The sequence below is a fragment of the Fonsecaea erecta genome (assembly GCF_001651985.1).
Source record: "Fonsecaea erecta strain CBS 125763 chromosome Unknown Scaff8, whole genome shotgun sequence".
In the NCBI taxonomy this organism is placed as follows: domain Eukaryota; kingdom Fungi; phylum Ascomycota; class Eurotiomycetes; order Chaetothyriales; family Herpotrichiellaceae; genus Fonsecaea; species Fonsecaea erecta.
In genome coordinates this window covers 498,840-521,249 of record NW_017387251.1, presented here as the reverse complement: position 1 = coordinate 521,249, position 22,410 = coordinate 498,840, and the positions used below count along the sequence as shown (strand labels likewise).

The window sequence follows — 22,410 nt, the reverse complement described above, 5'->3', positions numbered from 1 at the left end:
CAGGGGCAGAAGAGGGGTAGCAATCTAACGTAATATTTTGGTCTTTTCAGCAAACCGTCCTGCTGGTTGCAATGCCAGCCAGCTATTGAATCCGCAATAGACCTCCAGGAACGTGCAACAATGTGCTATTGACAAAGACAACTAACATTGACCTTGACAAAGCTGATCAGGACAAAGAACGAACCTCAAACCTTTCACGTCAGGCACAAGCCCATGATTCGCCGCAACCAGTTCTCTTTGGCGTCAGACCTCCCGAACGATCGTCCGCTAAAAGCAGCCTCTGGAACGGGGTTCGCGGGCTGCGAAGCCACCGATCGCCGTGTAACGAGTGGCGGTCCGGACTGCTGGGCCACTGGATATTCTAGAAAAGCTGCTCTCCAACATGGTAGGCTGCTGGGCTGTGCAAGCAAGAGACAAGGAAAACAAATGTCAACCGCTATTCGGCGTTGCGTGTACCTCTGAGAACTCCGTCGCCGCTCAAGACCAGCCTATGAATAAACACATCGGATCTTCGACAGTCTACTTTTGAAACAAGAGCCGTGACAAGAGCCGTGACAAGGTTGTGGCTTGAAAAGCAAGAAACCAGAGATCTGCTCGTCTGCGCCACAGCTTCTTTCCCTTTGTGAAATTCCCACGGCGATCAAACGGCGATGGTTTGGTGCTCGCCCTCTTCTGCAGCAGCGAGGATCCTTGTATCCCTGACGAATTCAAGCTGCTCCTGTCCGTGAACAAGCAGGGCTGAACCCCGTTTAGCGAGCGCATGACCATCCCTTGACCCGGCTCATAACTTCCCGGTTGCAAAATCCCTGCCAGCTGATTTGACCTCGAAGATTTAGATACTCTCACAATTTCGGTGATTCGTCGGCGCATATCCGAAACCTGATACTCTTTCCACGTACCTACAGTACTTTGACAGTCGCATGCGCACACCATATGTCAACCGACAAATCTTCGACAGCTTCAATGACTTACAACCGAGATTTCAATAGCAGTGAAGCCCTCGGCCTGGTAGACCTCGAGCAAGCCCTTCGTGGCCAGGGCAAGAACGTGAAGGAGAGCTTGAGCGCCCACAATCTGTGAGTTCTGGGTCGGTGGGAGGAGCTCGTCTAGGGTGATCGTCGTCGCTTGTCCTGCAGTGCCCTCCTCTCCAGTCACGTCTTGTTGTTCTGCTTTCTCTTGAATCTTGGTGTTGACGAAGGAAAGGAAATTGTACGCTTCATTCTCCAGAGTGGTTGCGACCCACTGAGACTGTGCAGCCGTTTGCGTATCCACATTCACAGAAGGTCCGTACAATTCGAATTCTGGGTCGATGTCTGCCCCTAGCTGCGCGTCCAGATCTGCAAAGTCGTCCTCATTGCTCGTGACTCGTGAAGCGTCAAAAGGTCCTTGGCTGTTCCGTCTGGATAGTGACGCCAGTCCTCTCCCAAAAAGGGGACTGGCAGAGGTAAGACGTCTACCACGGACAGAAGGTGGCCCTAACTCTATTCCGCCATATGGACCACCAATGCTTGAGGTCAGTCTCGAAATAAGGCCGCTTCCCGGAGGCTGTGCGGAGCTCTGACGAGATCCAGAGAGGTTCCATGGCAAGTTGGACAGTTGGTCGAGCAAGGATGGGGCGCCCTGGCGGCCAACCTCAACTTCAACATCAAAGTCTTCGCTTTGGAACAACAGTCCGTCGTCATCGGGATATGGGAGTCTCTCGTCTCCTACTCCGCGAGCAACTTCACCTTCGGATGTTGTTCTGGCTCTGACTCGTCTGTCATCGTCTTGCTCGACATCGGCCAAGGAGCTACTTCGTGATCTCTTCCTTCCATACTCGAGCCCTCCACTCAACATGTCCCACAGTGACTGGCCACTGAAGACAGTGAATGGGTGTGGGACTCTGTCTTCCCCAAAGAGAGATGCGACGTTCCCCAGTCCTTGCTGCAGGAACCAGAATTCAGCATTCGTCTTGGCTTCTAAGCGTGCTAGTCGGCTTTGTCTGATGCGTGAGGCAGCCGCCATGTTGGCAAGATAGTTCTGGTTCCAGTCGTTGAGGTCTCGGTTACTCAACTCTGTTTCTCGGTCTGGTCGAATCACCTTTACCGTGCGAGCGCGACGCTCAGGTGCTTCTGCCGTCTCTGAGCTTTCCTCAGATGGTTGGGCAGAAGAGGTCTGTCGTGTTGCCGGTTGAACCTCTTCATCTGCAGCCTCTGGAGTCAAAGGAATCTGAGGAGCTGCAGGTAGAAGGGTTGGTTCTCCCTCTTCAAGGGCAATCATATCGTCGAAATTCGACATTGGTTCATCATCTCTTCCGCTTGATAGACGTGCGCCGCCGCCCCAATCGCTAGCCCTGGCCTCACTTTGCGGTGGTGGCCCTGCGTCGGATGGTAGCTGAAAGCCCAAAGGACTCCCCGAGTTGACTGGCTGAAGGAAGCCGTCCTCGTCGACGTCAAAGAATGGGACTTCCATGATGGCGGGTTCCTCTTCAGAGACAGCGTAAGGACCGACTCTGCTGACAGTCTGCGCGACAGAGCTCGTCTCTCCTCCCAAGGATACATTGAAGCCACCAGTGTCCCCGGCAGGCGAATCGAAAGACAACAACCCAAGGTCTGAGAAATCGAGTTCATCGTGGGGGGCGTGACTGGTCTGGCTTGAAGGGACTGTGAGAAATGACGAGACACTGCTGGAAGAGCTGCCACCCTCTGCGCCGAGCCCAAACACAGAGAGGTCGAAGTGGATGTCAAGTTCCGGAACGAAGTACGGGTCTTCTGGGAGGTTCAGTTGTTCTGGTCTTGCCATCTAAATGAGCTTGAGATTCGCAGAAAGGGAATTAAGCGTCTCTGCGCGACTGACCGTGTCTTTCCCACGTCGGGATCCAATTCCATCTTTTTGAGGACGTGCTCCGTGTCTCTCATCTTGTCTCTGAGACTTGTGGCATCCGTCAACACATAGCCGCATTGCTGCTGGAACACGCGGGAGACGCCAAACAGCAGACTGCCCTGCAACCTCAAAGCCAATGGCTCCTGGGGCTCCGTGATGGTTTTGCATGCCTTCTGGAGGTCGACGTCGAGGATGGCGCGACGCGATATCTTTTTCAGGTTGGACTTGGAGCCGAGTGTGGCCATGAGCCTGGCGAAGAAAGTGAGCGCGTGTTAGGGGGAAAATGGCTCAGCGGTTTCCACAACACCGAGTGAGAGAAGGGGGGTTTCTTTACCAGATGGTCGCAACGCCATACTGACGATTCGTCAGGACTGTGTTTGCAGGAAAGGTCGCGCGTCAGCCTTGGATCTCTTGTGTCTTGCGAGCCACGAGCCTGAACGGGAAAAAGGGGGACTCGCTTTCGTGGCTGTAAAACATATTGCCTGAAACAATCCAGAGATCCTTTCCGCTCGTCCGGTCTTTATCAGGGACTCTTCTCAAGTCGCTGACAAGACCTAAAAGAGGGCTGGGATTGAGGACGTGGGCTGCCGCAGCAGCAGCGGGCACAGGAGTGGTAGACCAAAGGAAAAGAAGGAAGAATAGGTGAACAAGGGCAGGCGAGTGGACAGGATCAAGGAGCGGAGCGGTCTGCAAATATGAGGCGAGTTGGGAAGAGAATCGAGAGGGTGGTCAAGGAGCAGAGTCTGCAGCGGGCATGAACCTGAGCGCAGAGCATTCTGCCAGACCCGTGTTGTGTGGTTAACCGGTTGGAGGAACTATACCATGATCGCCAACGTGAGGAAAACTGACAGAAGAAGAGGATTATAACATGCAGACAGACGCACAGAGGGTTTAATGCAGGACTGGCCGTGGTGATGACTCTTTGCTCGTTATCGTGTCCCCCCTCCTCTCAGTGCATCTGCAATGTCTGCCTCAGGATGCACAATCACACCAACACCGTACAATTCAGATCCTACACCGGAGCTCCTTCGCGGCCTTCTGCGAGACCTCCCTTCGTGTGCCGTTTCACACCTAAAAACTCGAAAGGCAGAGACTGAACCAGGTCTTGAAAAAGACATAACGAAGGCTTGAGGGTCTCTTTCTTCACACCTCCACCATTGACTTTTAAGTGAACTGGAATTGAAGAGGGCGTGTATAACAAAAAAAAGGAACCTCGCTCACAGGTGGATCTCGTATCATTAAACCGGGACTTTTATTCGAATGCTTTTCGGGGTATTGTATCTTGCCGTCGGCGCCTTCATATACTGTACTCTAGTCTAGCTCCCTTTTCTACTCCAGGGGAATGCCCTCGTACTCCCCATAGCCCAGAGCCAAGTTCATGTTTTCTGTGAAAAGAAGAATGTTAGTATATGCCTCATCTCCACGCGTCAAACGGGGGTCTGGAACTTACGGAGACACTGTGTTGCCGCTCCTTTCAAGAGGTTATCGATCGTTGCACAAACCACCACCCTCTTTCCACTGCTATGCACAGCAAAACCCCCGACCTCCACGCCATGCTTTTTGGCGATATTCTTGACCAGGGGGGCCTCGCCAATCACCTTCAACAGCCTCTCCCCAGCATAGCGGTCTTGATAAAGCGTTCTGATATCTCGAGATTTCATCTCCTGGTTCAGCGGAATGTTGATGGTATGGTGAATGCCTTGAAACCAGACGGCAACATGGGGAATGAAAGCTACTGGTGTGCCCAGTTGGGTCGAGATCTCCCTTTCGTGGATGTGATCTGTCAAACTGTAGGGAACGATGTTGTCCGTGAGATTGTTGACGTCGTTCTTCGGAGAGGGTTTGGTGCCTGCACCTGAATACCCCGACACGCCGAATACTGTGGGTTGACCTCCCAGATACGGCACCAGAGGTGCTATGCCCAGCTGAGCGGCCGTAGCATAACATCCTGGGTTTGAGATTCTGGTGGCCTTCGCAATGGCAGAACGGTCAACCAATTCCGGCAGGCCGTAGGTCCAGTTGGGATCGAATCTGTAGTCGGCGCTGAGATCGATAATGACACTGTTTTTGCCGACCTGATCGATAGCATCAACAAACGGCTTGCATACGCCATTTGGGAGAGCCATAACCCAGCAGTCGACGTCTCCATTCTCTTCCATTTGTCGGACGTCTTCGACAGTCAAGTTTTCGTAGATGATCTCGCGTTTATCATAACCTTCTAGTTTCCTGCCAGCAAGCTCTCGCGATGACACATGGCGCAGATCCATGTGCGGATGGCGATTCAGGAGGTCGATGAGCGCTTTACCCGTGTAGCCGCGAGCTCCAATAAGGGCTACTCGTGAAGGCTTGCTGTTGGAGCTGTTCTTGGAGCCAAGAGGTGGGTTTGGGTTTGTCGTGGAGTATGTGCGAATAGAAAGAGCGGGCTTGGTGACATATCTGGCTTGTCGTGCTGATCGCAACGGACTGGCTGAAGTAGCAAAGGTTCGCTTCTGGGTCATGCCTTGAGCAACAGTGTTGGTCGCAGTGGACGCCGCTCTCGCTGCGCGGTGCAGCTTGGCTTCGAGATTGATATCGCCAAACAACTGACGTCCATGCTTTGTGAATTCAACCATAAGGTCCTTAACCTCGTCGCTGGTCTCCAGACCGTACCAGAAGAGGACTTCGCCATCTTTGGAGAGACTACCGTCAGCCTTGTCGAAGAACCAGGTCAAGTTCTCGTCATCCTCCTTCACGGTCCACATCAACTTGGGGAAATCTTTCTTGATAGCGGCGAAGATGTTGTCTGCCACATTCGTGAGCCACCCGTTCCTGGTGATGGTGAGGGTAGCCAGCTGAGCCAGCGCTGTTTCTCCGCTTGGTGGCAAGACAAGAGCAAAAGCCTCCATCGGCTCATCGAAGTAAGCCTTGAAGTCGCGCGTCTGGAGGAACTTGATGTAGCGGTCCACGATGGCTTTGGCATCAAGTCCAGCCCGGTCACGGAGAAGGACTTCCTTGAGCTTGTCGAGGTCTTTGAACTGGTCGATAGAGGTGTTGACATGAACTTTGTTGCCCCGTCGGATCAGAGTCCCAGCGCCAGAGTCCGTGAACAATTCCTTCTGTAGATCAGCTGGGTGAATGATGGCAACGCTCGAGCTGCGAGGCAGATCCATCAGGAGCTCCTTCATCTCCTTGATCTTCAACCTGGTGCCGTGTCGAACCCACCACTGTTGCATGAGGTGATCATACTCTTCATCCAAATTGATGGCGGAGATCTTCTCCTTTGTGTCACCGTTGAACAACCCGCCCTTCTCGGAGAGGTAGACAATCTTCAACGGCTGGAGTGCTCGTGCTAGCTCACCGGCCGCGACATCTGCATTCACGTTCAGGACCTGCCCGTCTGATGTCTCGGCCATGGATGTCAAAATGGGTAGGCATCCCGCTTGGATAGCAGCTTCAATTGGCCTCTTATCAACACGTCGGATCTTGCCCACGAGGTTATATTTCTCCTTGTCAAGATAGTCCGCGGTAAAAACACCAGACGTGATCGGTCGGGCTCGGACACCCAGACGCTCCAATTCCTCCACCAGCCGCAAATTCTCTTCGAGGAACAGCGCTCGTGCGATCCCCAACGTCTTAGGGTCTGTGACCCGGATACCGTCCTCAAAGTGTGGTTCAACCCCCGAGTCTTCCAGGATCTTATTCAACTGGGGTCCGGCGCCATGGACCACAACGGGATAGAGCCCAACATGGTTGAGGAACGCAAGGGCGGAGGACAAAGTCTGTAGATGCTCGGTCAAGATGGCACCCCCGACCTTGATGACTGCAAATTGCTGGGACGAAACCGAGCTAAAGTGTGACAGGTACTGTTGAACCTCCCTCTTGGAGCCAATGTTACTGAGCAACTGTACCACGGTCGACCTCGTCGAAGGGTAGGATCCCGAGGGAGAGGAATATGTCCGTCGCGGAGACGTCTGCTGTACCGCGAGGGGGGTGTATGAAGGTCGAGCCAGACGCAGAGCTCGAGAACGAAGAGACGAGGCCGCTGCCCGTCGAGTGACTGCTCGTGCAGTAGCAGCTCCCAATGCCGACATGGTTGCCCTCAAATCATGCGGCAGCTGATAAGAGTGATTGAGTCACTGTTTTTGGATCGTGCTGGACGCAGTGTACGAAGAGGGGAGATCAGAAACACGGAGAAAACCAACAGAGAACACCCAACGGCAGGTCTATTGAGAGGGAAAACGCCAAAGAACCATATGACCGAGACCACAGCAGGGGAAGAAAAAACTTCAGCAGCGTCGCCTTGCGTCAAAATTTTCTTGCTCGCCCGACTGCTCGATAGCAAAATATTTTGCGGGGTGACGGTGGTTTGTGCATGAGGTTTTGCCAGTGGCAGAACCAACCACAACCCCAACTTTGAAGCCCACCAGCGGCTGCACGGCCTCTGGAGGCTACCGCTGCTTCTCCGAATAATGGGTGGCGTAGCCGTCCCTGCAACTACACTCTTCGCCTGGGGCTCCTGAGGGAAAAATTTTGCCTGGAAAATTCTCCTTTGCCGCCTTTTGCTGCACGATGAACGCATGCCACTGGCTTGCTAGCCTGAAGAGGCTGATCAACACTCACGAGCACTCATTTTCTCTCTACCGAGCTGGTCTGTGCCATTGGACGGTGCACTCGTGGAAGTTTTACTCGATCTTTGGTCGTCACGGTCACACGTTGCGAGGAGCAAGATAAAGACACATTCACACAGCATTCCGGGGGTTTAATTTAGACAACAAGAAGACAAAGCCATGGCAGGAATTCCGTGGGAAACTTGATGGCAGATTCCATTTTATTGAACGCCCAATCGACAAGGGGAAGAAAAGCCCAATGTGCATTATTGTAACAGGAGTAGCCCCATCCCATCCTTCGTCCAGCCGTAAGCGCTCTCGAGCACTATTCAGAAAGAGCTCTCATCACGCTTTCGCATTCGCTGTTGTTCTCGCTTTCAAGTGTTTCCTCCAACATTGGGGAAGACTGTGCTGTCGTAATGTTCCAAGTAAAAAGAATTCAGGTCTCGTTCGACGGTGGTCAGCATTTATCGTGTGGCGACCACTGGAGCAAGTTAGTCCTTGTGCCATACACCGACGGGAACAAGTAGAAACATACCGGCTGGGACGATAATGACAATGAGCAGCACAATGATACCAACGATCAAACACATGCGCATCTTCATGTCCTTCCACCACATCTGTTTCCGGACCCGGTTGGCACCTCTGCGGAAACCCTGGGCGGAGACGGCGAGGTTGTCGGTTTTATCTTGCAGCGAGTCTAGTCGCTCGCCTCTTTGTGACACCTTGTTGATGTTTTCACGCATGACACCGACGGTATCATCGATTTGCTATATGAGGTGATCCTGTCAGCCTTCAGCTCGAACGGAAGATGATGAGACGATGATGCCGGGTCGATAGTGAATGGAATGTCGTTATTCCAACGATGAATCTACCCAGGTTGATGGACAGTCAACCCTGCAGGTCTGAGCCAGCGTGCGCTGATGGATCTCGCCGTGTAGAATCCACCTGCGACACCTCAAGCCGCAGAATCGCCCATCCTCAACCCGCATATCTTCTTCGCAACTGTGTGTGTGCGGACAGCAATTATTGACGTACCGCTTGTAAGGCAGCTGTTCTCTGGTTGCTGGGCGGCTGCGCGCCGCCTTGGCCGCCAGCAGGTATGTAGGGATCATAAGGCGTTTCCGAGGCCATTTTTGGTAGAGCTGAAGTCGGAGAGGGAGGAAGGAGGTTAGGCTGGAATGGAAAAGGAGCGAATTCGATGATAGGGATGTCAGGGATGGCGAGTTGGCGATAGCAGGTGACGGTTTAGAGTGAGTGCGAAGAGAACAAGTGTTGGTTTAGGTCGAGAATTCTGCAGTGCTGATGGTGCTGATGGGGTTGAAGATAGATTGCAACGGAGGTTGGAAGTGCAAAGCTGACGAAGGCTGGTACGAGTAAATCTGGCGCTTGGGCCTGCGACAAGCGCACCACCGCAGCCAGGAAGAGGCCGGCCCCGACAAGGGATTCTGAGACGAGCAAGGCAGCGCCACCGACTTGTTTCGTTTCACGACACCAGCACGTGATGAGCCCAACCACCCAACTGCTTTGAGTATTACTATGTAGGATTAAACGTTAAGATACTTGATGACAATGTGCATCCGCTCCTTTTCCTCGCCATCAAACCCACGGATTAAATAGACCTGCCATCACTAGAATAAAGACGCAACCTCGTCCGCTTCGGTCGGGTGTGGCAAGCTACCGCCGACTACCTCCAGCTTTTGGCTGACAGACGAGGAGGCTGTGCTCTAGGCGTCCTTACATCAGAATCGACCTGTTCGTTGCTAGTATTAGTAGCATGATGCTGCAGATTGCAGGCTGCATTTGCACCCAAGATCGCTGCCTCGGTTTGCCGAGTTGCGTGCATTAATGGCGCACTCATTCCATGATGAACTCGCTCGTACGAGTTGCTCCGTACCCCGTACTGATTCCGCCCAATGCCTCCGTCCCCAAGGCACCACCCATGACCCGTTACGGCCGGCTTTTTAATGCAGCCTAGATCATGGTCTTGTCAGTGGCTGGGACGCTTCCCCATGCCCTTAGTGCCCCTGGTTGCCCCCCTAAATCGAAAAGAATAGGTGGTGCAGGTCGCTCGCCAATCAGAGCCCGCCAAGTTCACGTGAAAATGGTAGATCCAGTACCTCGTACTGCATCATTGACCTTGACGACCTGAATTTCGCACCCTCAACTTCATCTGCTTAAGGGCGCACCACGTGCCCCCTCGATCTTGAGTCTGTCTACCGTTTCATACCCTCCACGGGCCAATGCACTCCCCGCCAGTGGATTGTTATTAAGCTAGGACCGAGGTGTCCAAAGCTGTCGTTGAAAAGTCGCTGGGGAGCGCTCGAGAACACACATTGAAACCCACCATGGGTTCTCGGGGATGGATGTACACAAAAATGGCAGCGGTGTAAGGGACAAAACAATCTGTTGGCTGGTATCGTGCTGACATCTCTGATCGACACAAGGTTTGTGGTGTGCTGTGCTGGAGGTCCAGCATTGATGTACTAGTAAGCCTCATTGCCTTTCATTTGTTACCTCGTCCGGATGGTCTTTTTGCACGGCGCCTCGAGGTCTAGACGTACCCAAACTGACATGACCGCCTCAGTGTAACACCCGCCGAGGGCGAAGTCTTCAAACGCTTCAACCCCGACCTCCAAAAACGCAATCTCGAACTGCGAGAGCAACGCCTCAAAAATAACGAGGAATTCGTCTCCAAATTGATCGAGTATTCCAAATCAGATAAGCCGGTGTGGATTGTCGCCGCGGAGGCTGAGAAGCGAGAGAACGCCGAGAGGATGAGAAAAGCAGCGGAGCAGGGAACGGACAGGGAGACCATCAGGGAGCAGATGAGACGTGCACAGGCAGAAGGAAAGTAAGATTCTGTCCACTGCATATTGGAGATGATCTTGGACCAGGCGATCTGTACAAAATCTGCAAGCAGCGATGCGTTGAAACAAGTCTCCTCTCGCCAACGCCCTCATAAAATTTACGCAAGATGGATGGCTCAATACCATTCACACCGAGGGCTCAATGCTGATTACTTCAGCGCTCGTTCCGGGCGGGCTCGAGCAACGCTTTCTCACGAGAGGGAATGCCAGCTTCCCAGAGCCGCCTCTTCAGCTCTTTTGTCCCAAGTGTTCCCATATCCCCCAAGCACCTAACCATACTTGCCAGACACACAAACAGACCCTCCAGCCGCCGATCTCTAGCAGCAAAACGCCGGGTTTGATGCCAATCGTCAAATCATAACGTATGTCCTCCCTCGTCTAGCTTTCACGAGCAATGCCGGTCGTGGTAAGCAGAAGAATCTCACGTCTAGAGAACCATCCACCATGCGCCTCCCACAATGAAGAAAACCAACAAAACAGTCAAGATCGCCGCCCCAGCCTTGTCCGCTGTGGTGACCTTCTCCTTGTTCAGATCCTCGGGGCCAATGGGGCTTTGCGTGCCAGCATTGGGATCTCCCTTGCTGGTTCCTCCGGTATTTTGAGTAACAGGACCAGCGACCTCGGTGACCAGATTGGATTGGATGACTTCCAGGGCCGACATTTGTTCGCCAACTCCAGTGCTGCCGTCGAATTGGCCTGTCCACCATTTCAACCCACACGAAGTACCATTGACACCGCCTGTGCAGACTGAAGCTGCAGCCGCAGCCGAAGTTTCTAAAATCGGTTTCAAGAGCGGATAAGTGAAGGGCGCTCTAACCATTGTCGCTGCCATCCATCGAGCGAGATACGCCTTGAATGAGCGTTGATCGACATCGCAGGTATCGGAACCGTCGGGGTTGACGCCTTCACAGGCAACCTCTTTCAGAATATTGTTCTGCAGAAAGACATTTAGCCTCCCAATGATCCCGTTGATTCTGTCCTCCCAGACTTGACTGCCCCCTGTCTGCGTTTGAAAAAGTCAGTGAGTCGGCCTCGACAACGGCGGATGAAGAACGACTTACGAAATTGTACATGTTGGCAGCTCCGACGAGAAATGTGCCTGCATTGTATGTCCATTGGATATGGTCGAGCTGGGTGCAATTGATCGTGTCATCGCTCCCATCGAAAAAGTTGTACTGCGCGTCCCGCAGACCGATGGCCGAGACCCAATCCCACATGCGGTCCGCCCAGTCAGCGTACGTCTGGTTTCCGGTGTAGACCGCGAGGCGAGCACCCATGTTGAAAAAGCATCCATTCGAAATGGTGTTTTTATAATTGTACCCGTTGTTGAAGGCGAAAATCTGCCACTTCAAACCACCTCCACACGAGCTAGTGTCCCAGCGCGCCGCCTGCGTGTTGAAGACAGCCTGAGCCAGAGCCAGCCATTGTGGTTGGTCCGGGGGAGGATTGGGAAAGACATTCTCCGCCGCAGAGAGAGCGGCCATTCCCCAAAATGCTTGGTCGTCGTTTCCTTCGGTCTTTGTCTGGTTGGGTGGCATGAAATCGTTGTCAGGCCCAACTTGATGGAGCATGGCTTGCGTGGTGATCTCATTGAATGAGTCGTCGCCCGTGAAGTACCAGTAGTCAATGAGCGCGCCAAACATTGCACCAGCTTCCCACCAGTAATATGGAGCAGGAAGATTCCCAGGGACATCTCCAGGTCGGTAGCCCGTGTAATATGACACCATCTCATCAGCGACGATTCTGGCGGCGGCTTTTATTGAGTCGTTGCTTGTCAAGTCGAGCTGGATTGCGAAGGCATTGTGCGCCAACAGGATGACGGATAACGCCACATGGAAGCACTGTCTTCTCCGAAAGGGCTTCATTGTGTTGTAGAAAATGGTGTGGAAAGGACAGAGTACCTGCGCCGGCAGCGAGCCAGCTGGGGAAGCAGCTTCTATTCGTCTATTGCCAGAGAACCACTGAGCAAAGCAAACTATTTGTTCCTTGTATACGAGCGTGAGTGGTGTCGGTCCTTTGGATTGGCTCGGTTGACGTGGGGGCGATCTTGATCCTTGCCGCAGATCCCAGATCCGCAGATGACGAGGCGGGCAGCCGTTAAAAGGTGGAGCAGAATAGCGAGTGACAGGTTCGTTTGGCAAGGAAGACGAGCAGGAGAGAGGAAGAGTCTATTGTACAGGACAAGCAAGTTGACTAGTTCGACCAGAGAAGGAAACTTGGTTAATAGTGACGGACGCAAGAAGGGCACAAAGTCACCTCAAGGTGGAGTGGATTTTCTTTGATTCCTGCGTCCGGTTGTTCCTTGTCTTGTCCTTGCATCTCGGGAATGCACGTTGCGTGACCTCGCAACCACCCCCAACGACGCCCCCCGAATGTCATGGGCCACAGCCGGGATGTGGCGGAAGCTTGGGCGGGTGGTCTAGGCTATAAGAGGGGTTCATCGGTATGCAACTTGGCAGCTATGACGCCTGGGCTGGATAGGCTTTGGCGGGGCGCTGGACAGGAATTCGTCACCCGGGTGCTCTGGAATGCAGCTAGATGCGCACCTGGCACCAGCTGCATGGTGCCTATACCCAAAGGGCACAAACACCATCCCAGCCCCTTCCATTACTTCACTGTGTGTCCGTCTATCGCATCAATGAACGACTCTCTTATTGCCACGCTCGCTCGCTCGCTCGCTGCAGACATCTCCAGCCGAAGCCCGCATCAAGGATCTCTTCCAGTTTATCTGTCGCTCCACCGCACCGCTTTGTCGCCATCGGCCTCTTCCTGCCCAGCCGCCGAGTCTTGTGCCCAGAAGGCATCTTATCGCAACCGACCTCTTGGTACACGTCACCACTTGTTGCTAACAAGGCATCTACGAGGTTTATCGGCGTCAAAAGACTCCGAGCCAGGTCCTCAACATGCCGTTTTCCCTCTTGAGCCCACGTTCGCCTCGTGCCTCCGGTTCCTCTGCCATTTCGCATGCGAGCACACTCTCCGAGACAGCCATCCCGACTGCTCAGGTTCCCCCTTGACCACAGTCTTGAACGCCCGAGGAGTCGCACACTTTTGGGCCATGTCTCAATGCATACATATGTAAGGGTGTGTCACAGGCTGCCAATAGGCCCACGGGATCCAAGACCGCTGAGCACCGAGCATACGACGCTCCAGTCGTTCTCCCCGCCGCCCTCCGTCTCGCATCCGGACTGACCGTACCTTACATGAAGACGTCAGGTGCCTCCGAGCCTAGGAATACTGTCAAGCCCAGCCCGGATTCTTAATGCACACTCTCCGTGTGGCTGGCCAGGCTGAACTCCATGTCGGGGGTGGATCTCCTTTCTTTGCACAGCCTTCCTGAGTGCCAAGGTCTCACCTTTCTGGCCTCGCTTGATTTGATATTGTGATTTGGGCTGGGTTGTCTCTGTGCCTCTTGCTGCTGCATCGGACACCAGGCTGATCTGAAAGCCCGGGCCTTCAGGGGGCTGCATCATGCTGTAATCCCGCTCCGCGTTTTGTGGAACAGCTCGCCGCAGATATGTGACAGGGGTTTTCACATGCAATTTCGCAGTGGAAGCGCATCTGCAACATCAGCTCTCCCGAGGATGCAACACGTCAAGGACGTCCAATCTGGAAGAGCTGTAAATATTTGGTTCTGATGCTAATCGTGTCCAGCTGATTGCATCAGAGGCGGTACAATTTTCCCGCTGGGACTGGCTTGGCTCTGTAAAGCCGCTGGAGTTCAGGAGACAAGGCTAAGCCAGATGGCCAGATGGGTCTGCTGTATGTTCGCATTCAATGAAAGCAAAAAGATCCTGGGAGACCCTGTGGAAGAGCCAGAAAGATATCAATAATTGGAAAGAGGAATTCGGGGAACGAGCACCTGGAAACACAGAATCATATATGACTACACTTTTCGTCACGGTCTACCGCTGCAGTCTTTGGGTCTGAGACCTATCACCCATAGGAGTTCATAGATTGGGAGGGAAGCTGAAATCGTAGTCTTCGTGTCAAATCGTGTACCATAAAGAAACCAACCATGGAACTTTTAAAGAGCTTGAGAAGGTCGGCCACTGCTTGCTCCTTGTTTGGAAAACAATGATGCCCATCATGATTGCATCTTTTTTTCTCTTCCGTGAGCTCCATCAGCAGTTCTCTTGACGCAAACCATAGTCGTCTGTCACCTCACATCGCGGTTCGAGAGTATTCTTGTACACTGTCCGGTACTCCCGTGATCGCCATCACTCAGCTTTGCTCCATTTCTCAGCGTGGCCGCTCCTTGTTCCTCACTTATGCTGGGCCTTCAACAACTTCAAGATCTCGCTGTCCTGGTCCCCGATGACGGCCTTGCCGGCACTCCAATCCACGACGACGGGACGCGTGAACAGGCTTCCGTCCTGCTTGACCTTCCTTAGGGCGTCGCTCTCGCTGGCCGCGCCTTTCACCAGGTCCGCGGCCCGGCCAGAGCCGACGTACTCGAAGATGCTCTTCAGCTGGTCCGGCGTGGGCGGCTGCTCGGTGATTTCCAGCTCGAACGGGTCGCGGGTCACCGTGGCGTTCTGGTGCGAGTGGTCCGACGCCTGGTCTTCGGTGGCCGTCTCGGCCGCCTGCGCCGAGGCCTGTTTAAGCAGCGTCTGCACCCGCACGCTCGCGGGGAGGGAGGGTTTATGGAACAGTGTGATCACATCGAGGGTCTTGGCCTGGTTGGTCGGCGAACGAGGGAAAGGCTTGGGGTTAGCTCAGGTTCTTTCTATTTTGCTCTGTTTCTCATGTTTCGGGGATCCAAGACGAGTCGTCGGGTGCTTGCTGTAATCAGAGAGGGGGGCTCGAGAGCCGGATAGCTCGGGGGTCAGGTAGGGTGCACGAGGAGGGGAATCTCGAGGGTGCAAACATACCATGCGAAACATGTTGGATACAAAAGCCTTCATAGGCTTGGGCTGCCACATACGATCGAGAACTGACGCTGGGTTTGAGTTCTGGAGCTCAGGAACGAGAGGGGATAGAGGCAAGTCGGTATGGAGATGAGTGTCAGGTTAAGTGCAGGAGGAGAAATAGGACCGTTTTTGGATGAGTTCAAAGCTTCTTCTCGCTCGGTGGACACCTGTGAACGACGATCATTGAAGGTCCGGAAAGCTGCGCTGTCGTTGTTCAGGTTCGCACGAGAAGTGGACTGGAGAAGCGCGGACCACTACGTCATCGCCTCATGCGGCACACGTGATGGTTATTCCACAGTGATCTTCTCTACGTACGCTATAACAACGATCTTCCTAAGCTATTGTTTCTGCTGCAAGCTTATGTACAGTAATAGCTCGTCCTTTTCCTTCATCGGTTTCTTTTATCCTGCTCAAAGGCCATATGTGGGTGGTCTACGAGGCTAATGTCCTCACACTACGCAATCCGTCATTGTGCATTGCCAGTGTCGTCTGAAGCAAGGCTCTCTTAGCATTCCAGCCTGCGGTCATCACATGAGGATGCAAGACAGAAGGGTCTGACACTAGATGAGGTGCAGAGCTCGGGGATGCTATTCCAAGGTGGATCCAGCGAGGGAGATAGACTTGGAAATCTCATGATAACTTGGTGCACCCAAACCAGAGCAGCAAGTACATTAGAGTCATGGTTGATGCTCATGAAGAGCAACGACCAAAAAAGGCGACGGACTGAGCATCTGAGAGATAGACGAATGCAAGGAATGTTCTATATAGGGCAAGCTCAGGCACCTGGCCATTCATACCACTCGTGTTGCTGGCGACTTGGAGGGCAAGTCGCTCAGAACTTGTCAGGATCTTGTGTTTGTGCGTACGTTGGGAGTCATTGACTTCCATGTACATAGAACGAAGCCAGCCATTGTGACCAATTGTTCAAGTGACCCTGGGAAATTACTCCGTTGGAATTACGGGTAAGCTGGAGGGATACGCCGCCATCGTACATATAGAATCACGAGATAATTATTTGGACTTGGCAGTTATACCAACTCCTCAAATTTCGCAGCTCTTCAAGTCTCGCCATATCCAGCGTCGAAAGGTGAACAACTTTTGTGCCTCCGAAGCACATCTGACAGTCACCACTGAAAAGGTGGTTTACCCAGGTCACAAATCACAAACCACGTATTCCACGAAAGGATACGGATTTCCCTGTTACACCGAGTACGGGGAGAGCAACATCGTTCTTTTTCTCCCCCATATTGCCATGTGATTGCGACTCTCGGCTATTGCATACATATCTGTGGTCCTCCCCGTATGGTTCTGGTCAGTGGAGAGACCCAGAAACAGAAACCTATTCGCCCACCCCAAATTCTGATGACACATGGCCGCTACACCAGACGCCATCGGTTGTGTGACGAGTGGTGACCAGCCTCGACGGCGACTGGGTTTGCTGGATCTCCCAACAGAGGTCCGACATCAAATCTACCGGCACCTGTTCTGTCATAGACCCGGGCCTATCACTCTAGGCTTTCACGACTTCTTCTCGAAGTGGGCGTCATTGTCACTATCCGAGGACAGAGAAGCGCCGCACGAACCGACCTTCCACACCTCCCTCTTTCGGGTGAACAAGGCCATCTCCCGCGATACGCTTGAATTTGCGTACAGCGCCAACTGCTTCCGCTTCGACAAGGATATCCAGACGTTCTGCAACCTCGGTTCGATCGCACTCGCCTCGATCAAGACATTGCGTGTTTACAGAAACGCCTGGTTGAACAGCTCGTACGCCATCTCCTTCTGGCGCACCTTGAACCAACGCTGCCCGAGCCTCGCCCTTCTCGTCGTGGAGGCCGCATCCCACATCCTGTTGGCGGCCATCCCCTACCTCAAGGACTTCATGGCCTCCATTCCGCGTGGCCACGCCAGACCCAACTTGGTCCTCGATCTCAACGTCTGGGACAGGCACTTCTCCTTTGACTTTCCAGACCGCGAGTATCAAACAGCTTTGCAGGATTTGCGAAGTAACATGCTAGAGAGCGACTGGAAGGAGTTTTCGTATCCTTACATTTACGTGATGCGCATGCCCAGGCACGTCAAAGAAATACGCTTTGCATTGGATCTCGGGCCCGGCGCATTGAGAGCTCTTGAGGAGGTTCTGAGGCAATCCACGGACCTCTGCTTTGTCGAAGCCGACCCAGAGTCGTCAAACAGTGCCGGTCACGTTGCGGGTCGTGGAAAACACCGCTGCTTCGTTTGGAAGGAAGCCGGTGAATAATTGGGAGGAGGCGCCTTGTTTGTCGTCGAGTCTTCTTAACTCAATACAGTGGACAACGGGACAAGAAGCCGTTCACATCGCATCGTTGGGTCCGCCATCAGAAGAAACGTGTTTGATCCATGCCACGGGGTAAGAAACACCACCTACATCCGGCGATGGCGTTGTCGATACATAAAGGGCTCCAGACCATGCACGGCACGTTTGTATAAGTTTATGGGTCGCCAGTGGCCCCCTACATGGCCTTGTATGTGTGTGGCTTTCGACGGGAAGCACTCCCGAGCACAATATGCTTTGGAGAATAACAGCTAATGTACTTTGGACAGTGGACAGTGCAGGCCGGTTGCATTAAGAGTGTCTAACGAATCCTATGTTGGTGGTGTAGCTTACACTTTCTGCCAACGGCGTCGAGCAAGAGGGCCTCGTCCGTTGAGGCCGTCCGTTGCTCTGTTCGGAAACTTCGCAATTGATTGGGAGCTTACACGTCGCCACCTACTCGCCAAGGCGGGAGTAAAGAGATTGACAAACACTCAGTGTGTGAAGTTGTGGATATCAACGTCTATCCCGGTCCTTCAGCCATACAGGGCCAGACTGCGGTAAGGCTGAGATACGGCCCAAGGTCGGAGCCACTTCTGCTAGAGGCTGTGGCGCTCGGCTGCTAGGATTTCTCGCCTCCTCGTCGCTACTTTTCTTGCGGGTACGCCGGGTTCGGGGAAAATGGCTCGAGTCAAAAAAGGGGCGCCGGTGGGTAGCCAACCAGCCCTTCAACCCTTGAAAGTTGAATTTAACCTCAGAAGCCACCAGGAACATAAGGTTTGTGGCAGAGACGTGACGTGACCTTTGTTTACGTCCAATGTTCTGACCTCAAGCCTCGGGGAGGAGGCGGCTCAGATTCCAGCAAACATTCAGCGTCCCTTCTGTCTGGGCAGTGAGTCGGAGCCATTCGACTACATTGGCACAGTTAATATGTAACTACCAGCTCGACCTGGGGGGTTTGGACTCTGAATCGCGTCATGGAAGATCAGTCCAGAGCTTAAGAAATGGCTCGCAGAAATGAAGCCCGGTACGTCAGAACCAGGAGTCGGACAATTCGACAATGCCATGTGCAACAATTGCAGCTCTTGCTGTGAAACCGATCCACTTTCCTCCTGTCCCGCGACAGAGTTGGTGTTCGTGAAGCCGCATGCAGATTCCCGAAACACGTAGGTGATGGATATTGATTTTTGAGTTCTGGCAGAAAACGCCGAGATTACGAGACTCCAGTGATAGTCGCCTCAGCCCTGAAAGCCTCGAACGGACCAAGGTAAAAGGGGCTGACGAATGCCTAGGTTCCACTCGCAGTTCCGTTCATAGCTCTATTGATTTCAAGTCCTGGATACCACGTGAAGACGAAACAGAGTCAGCAATCAACTCTCAATGTGGCCAGCGGATCATCGAGTCCAAATCTGCAAGGGGAAATGGTGGTTCTGTACGTAGTGAATGCGGGTTCAGCGATGCGGAAGGCGGCAAAAGAGCGTAGGCCGGAGGATACAATTTCCGACCTGCTGCTTGATCCGTGGTCTAGACTTTGGGATAAGTCGGGAGGGAGGCTGAAAATCTGCAAGATCTAAATGGCCTGAGATGTGTTTGACTTCGAAACGTCAGTGAGGCTGTATAGGGACGGAAAATTATAAACCATTGTGTCAGGGAGTTTCCTTCGGGAAACGCCAGGAGAGTAAACCAATAGCGCACTATCAGCCCAATGAGCCTGGCGTAGCGGAGCAGCCCCAGAAACCCCGGCAAGCGGGTGTCAGCAACGAGGTCGAAGACGCGATCTGCAGGGGCATCTTTGGGGCGTCATGCAAGCGGTATAGCGGTTCGCTTAGGGGGCATCACCATTGGACATCCCCTAGAGATGCTGCTCGTCGAGTGCCCACAAGCCCCCTTCAGAAAGCCCGAGCACATTTAGTTTCCCTCGTGACAAGCCAACCTCTCCGAAATTGCTCCTGGAGTTAGGGGATCAGATTTGACGTAAAGCGCTTACTGAGCTCATGTCCAAGAGCGAATCGCATGGAGTGTTCGACCACGCGACGGACCAAAACACCCCAGAATGAGAACTGGGTGTTGTTTATCTTTTCGATCCGCGAACATGTGAGGGAAGTGTGATGGCCGGCCATAGCAGGAGGTGATCAACAGGGGACGATCTGTCCCGGGCTGCCACTGAGATGGGGGAGGTGATCTTGGAGCCCAGCTTGGCCCTGCAAAACGGCGGGCTTGTTCTTGTAGAGGGCGGCATCAAAGTTCCATTGGAAGGTTTGAAGAGCCCGTTTTGCGCCTTTGCATCAATGTGTCAAAAGCGTGGCAGCCTCACGGCGCTGAACAGATCGATCTGTTGAAGGCCAAAAGCGCGGGCTGGCGTTGTCTAGTTGGTGGTGGCTGTTTCCGCAACACGGTTATGGCTGGCTGAACTTCCAGGAAGAGCAGAATAGTCTGAATGCGGGTGGAGCGTAACTGGATTGGATTCGGCAGGCCTGTGAGGGCACAAAGCAAACGCCTAGCAGGCGTCGAGCACCGCTCGGCCCGATCAACTCACGACACCCTTAGGGGCATCGAAAAAAGTGAGGTGGCAGCCACATGGCACTGGAAATTGCTTGATCCGCTACCATACTTCAAGTCGCTTGAAAGTCGACCGCCGAATAGGAGAGGACACCAATGCACGCAGCGAGGACTAGCCCGGAGCTAAAGATCGTATTACTGCTCGTTAGTTGAACCAAGGACCATTATGGTGGTGGGGTTAAGCTGTCACTGATGGAGTAAGGAAGCTTTAACCCCAAACGTCTGTGCGCATAATGAGCCTGAGGGCTCTGCCTCACAAACAGTGTAGGCAGAGCCCGAGACCGGGTTGCAACTCACACGTGGGGCTTGCTTCGACCAGGTTGTGCTTTGCATCTCAGCCTCATATCTAGTTGGTGGTTGTGCACCGTGACTTGTATCAATTGGAGTCCCAGGAAGATGATGTCTGGTCAAGCTGACAGCTTTCGGCAGACACTGTCATGGCGGGGGTGAACGTCAGGTCCAAACCTCGGATCAGACCAAAGGGAACTTGACAGAAGCCCATTTGACTCAATCCAAGGCGGAGAAGATCCGGGAACGGTGATGGTGGGAATCTACCTTTCAGCAAGGTGACGAGGGTCTCGGCAAATGTGGCTCGTGGTCGCAAGGGAAACCCCCTGAAACACCCTTTGATCAACGGCGAGGCCGTGAAGGTTGGGTAAGGTGATGTCCTTTGCGGCGAACAAACAGTGCCAGAGGTTTATTCCTTTTTCCTGTCTTGGCCATCCCTAAGCCCGACCAGGCAAGGCCGATGATGCACTGGAGAGGGTGGGAAATCGGTAAAGAGGATAGCTTCTGCTTTCTCGCCTAGCTAGTGAGTCTGGTGAGGAGAGGTAGGGTGGGCAGTGGACACTGAGCACAAAGTGCGAGTCGATAGGCTGCCGCTGGCAAAAGAACCGTAGGGTACGGGGTATTGGGCGAAAAGGTTACCTGGGATGGGGCCTGTCCAGGTAGGTTGTGGTTAGTACGGTCAAGATAAAGACAAAAAACACACAGACCATGGCGGACCAAATGACCAGGGCTAGGATACCTGTCCTGTCGGGAAAGGATTTTCCTGGAACAGGTGATAAAAATAATGGGGGGAGGGGGGCAAAAGAGAATCAATTTTTGACGCAGGGTGGACACTTTCAGATGGACGCCGAACACGAGCTCAATATTACAGATACAGAGTACAAGGGGAGAAGAAATTCGAGATGGCCATGATAGGGAAACCAGTAGGGTACGGTACGGAGCACGCACATTGGCACACACCTCCCAAGCCGTGGTTAGTGGAAGGAGTGGTAGCGGAGTCGCTGACTGGTTAGAATTGATTAGGCAGGTGTAACATGTTGGAACCTGGACTCACAGACACTTACTCGTCGTAGACACCGAGGATGTACTGGGTTACACAATATTGCATTGTAGGTAAGCAAGTCAACTAACTCTAGGTGTCTGATAGGTTACCAAAGGAAGAGCACAGGTCTGTCACTATGGGTAAGTCTAGGTAAGTCTAGGTAAGCCTTCCTTGCTGTAGGTATGGTTAAAAAAAAGGTTGGAGGAGGGGAGGGGGCCCTAGTGAGCCCAAAAAGGGGGGTAACTGTTCAGTACCTGCCCAATGCCTCACAAATCGTGCCGGGAAGCACCGTCACCGTCACCGTCACCATGTCCCTGGGTATCTCAGTGAAAGGAGTGCTTGCGTGCTGTGTTCAGCTTCTCATGACCCGACTACTGAAGCACCCCTCCCCCAAGCGCCTACCAGCCTATGCGTTGCCAACAAACCCACCCCTCCTCCTCTTCCCTTCTACTGGTACTCGGTCAGGAAATTCTCCACCAGCAAACCACACAGAGACTCATCACACTCCTAATGCCTCCAGTGCTATGCCAGTTCCAGCATAGTGGTTCTTCAGGATCCAATTTCTCGCGATCCCGTTTGGGAATCAAACTCTGGCTGCAGCCCTCGGTCCAGACTGTTGTGTGCTTTTTTCTCCTTCTCGTCTACCACCAACACCATCGGAAACTGAGACCCCCCAGCCGACGGGGACCCATGTCAACGCCCATCCATCCCATCGATTCTCCCTCCCCCCTACCTCCTCCTAAAACACGTTCCTTCGTTCACCATCGTGCTCGCTTTCCTTCCCCCTGGCTCCCTGCCTCGACTCTTAGCCTCTTCCGTGTCCCGCCCACCATCATCCCTGACCAAAACTCTCTTCTCCTCAGCCTGCATGAGTACTGACCAGATGGCCAGCTCCACAGCTTTGTTCACGCCAGTGTGCCCTGGCAATCAGCAATCAGTTCTGTGCCCGTCCTTGCTCACCTCCAAGCCTATCCTCTTCGGCGTTAAAGGGCCAGAA

General features: G+C 53.3%; 7 protein-coding genes across 7 annotated transcripts; 2 read left to right on the top strand and 5 right to left on the bottom strand.

Annotated features, from left to right (window-relative positions):
• Window positions 1-960: 960 nt before the first annotated feature.
• AYL99_08860 (hypothetical protein) lies at window positions 961-3,107 on the bottom strand (the record flags this gene model as incomplete). The annotated part of the gene is made up of 2 exons (XM_018840368.1): window positions 961-2,773; window positions 2,836-3,107. The coding sequence occupies 2 exons, from the start codon at window positions 3,105-3,107 to the stop codon at window positions 961-963; spliced, it is 2,085 nt and encodes a 694-aa protein (XP_018690115.1).
• A 1,084-nt stretch (window positions 3,108-4,191) lies between these two features.
• On the bottom strand, window positions 4,192-6,932 carry AYL99_08859 (N-acetyl-gamma-glutamyl-phosphate reductase; the record flags this gene model as incomplete). Its single annotated transcript, XM_018840367.1, has 2 exons — window positions 4,192-4,247; window positions 4,313-6,932. The coding sequence occupies 2 exons, from the start codon at window positions 6,930-6,932 to the stop codon at window positions 4,192-4,194; spliced, it is 2,676 nt and encodes an 891-aa protein (XP_018690114.1).
• A 983-nt stretch (window positions 6,933-7,915) lies between these two features.
• Window positions 7,916-8,582, bottom strand: AYL99_08858 (hypothetical protein; the record flags this gene model as incomplete). Its single annotated transcript, XM_018840366.1, has 3 exons — window positions 7,916-7,932; window positions 7,987-8,218; window positions 8,487-8,582. 3 exons carry the CDS (start codon window positions 8,580-8,582, stop codon window positions 7,916-7,918), a joined length of 345 nt encoding a protein of 114 aa, XP_018690113.1.
• Window positions 8,583-9,826: 1,244 nt separating this feature from the next.
• On the top strand, window positions 9,827-10,306 carry AYL99_08857 (hypothetical protein; the record flags this gene model as incomplete). Its single annotated transcript, XM_018840365.1, has 3 exons — window positions 9,827-9,837; window positions 9,896-9,937; window positions 10,036-10,306. 3 exons carry the CDS (start codon window positions 9,827-9,829, stop codon window positions 10,304-10,306), a joined length of 324 nt encoding a protein of 107 aa, XP_018690112.1.
• A 439-nt stretch (window positions 10,307-10,745) lies between these two features.
• Window positions 10,746-12,183, bottom strand: AYL99_08856 (hypothetical protein; the record flags this gene model as incomplete). The annotated part of the gene is made up of 2 exons (XM_018840364.1): window positions 10,746-11,321; window positions 11,380-12,183. The coding sequence occupies 2 exons, from the start codon at window positions 12,181-12,183 to the stop codon at window positions 10,746-10,748; spliced, it is 1,380 nt and encodes a 459-aa protein (XP_018690111.1).
• Window positions 12,184-14,583: 2,400 nt separating this feature from the next.
• AYL99_08855 (hypothetical protein) lies at window positions 14,584-15,204 on the bottom strand (the record flags this gene model as incomplete). The annotated part of the gene is made up of 2 exons (XM_018840363.1): window positions 14,584-15,024; window positions 15,193-15,204. 2 exons carry the CDS (start codon window positions 15,202-15,204, stop codon window positions 14,584-14,586), a joined length of 453 nt encoding a protein of 150 aa, XP_018690110.1.
• Window positions 15,205-16,600: 1,396 nt separating this feature from the next.
• AYL99_08854 (hypothetical protein) lies at window positions 16,601-17,491 on the top strand (the record flags this gene model as incomplete). Its single annotated transcript, XM_018840362.1, has 1 exon — window positions 16,601-17,491. The coding sequence occupies one exon, from the start codon at window positions 16,601-16,603 to the stop codon at window positions 17,489-17,491; it is 891 nt and encodes a 296-aa protein (XP_018690109.1).
• Window positions 17,492-22,410: the final 4,919 nt, after the last annotated feature.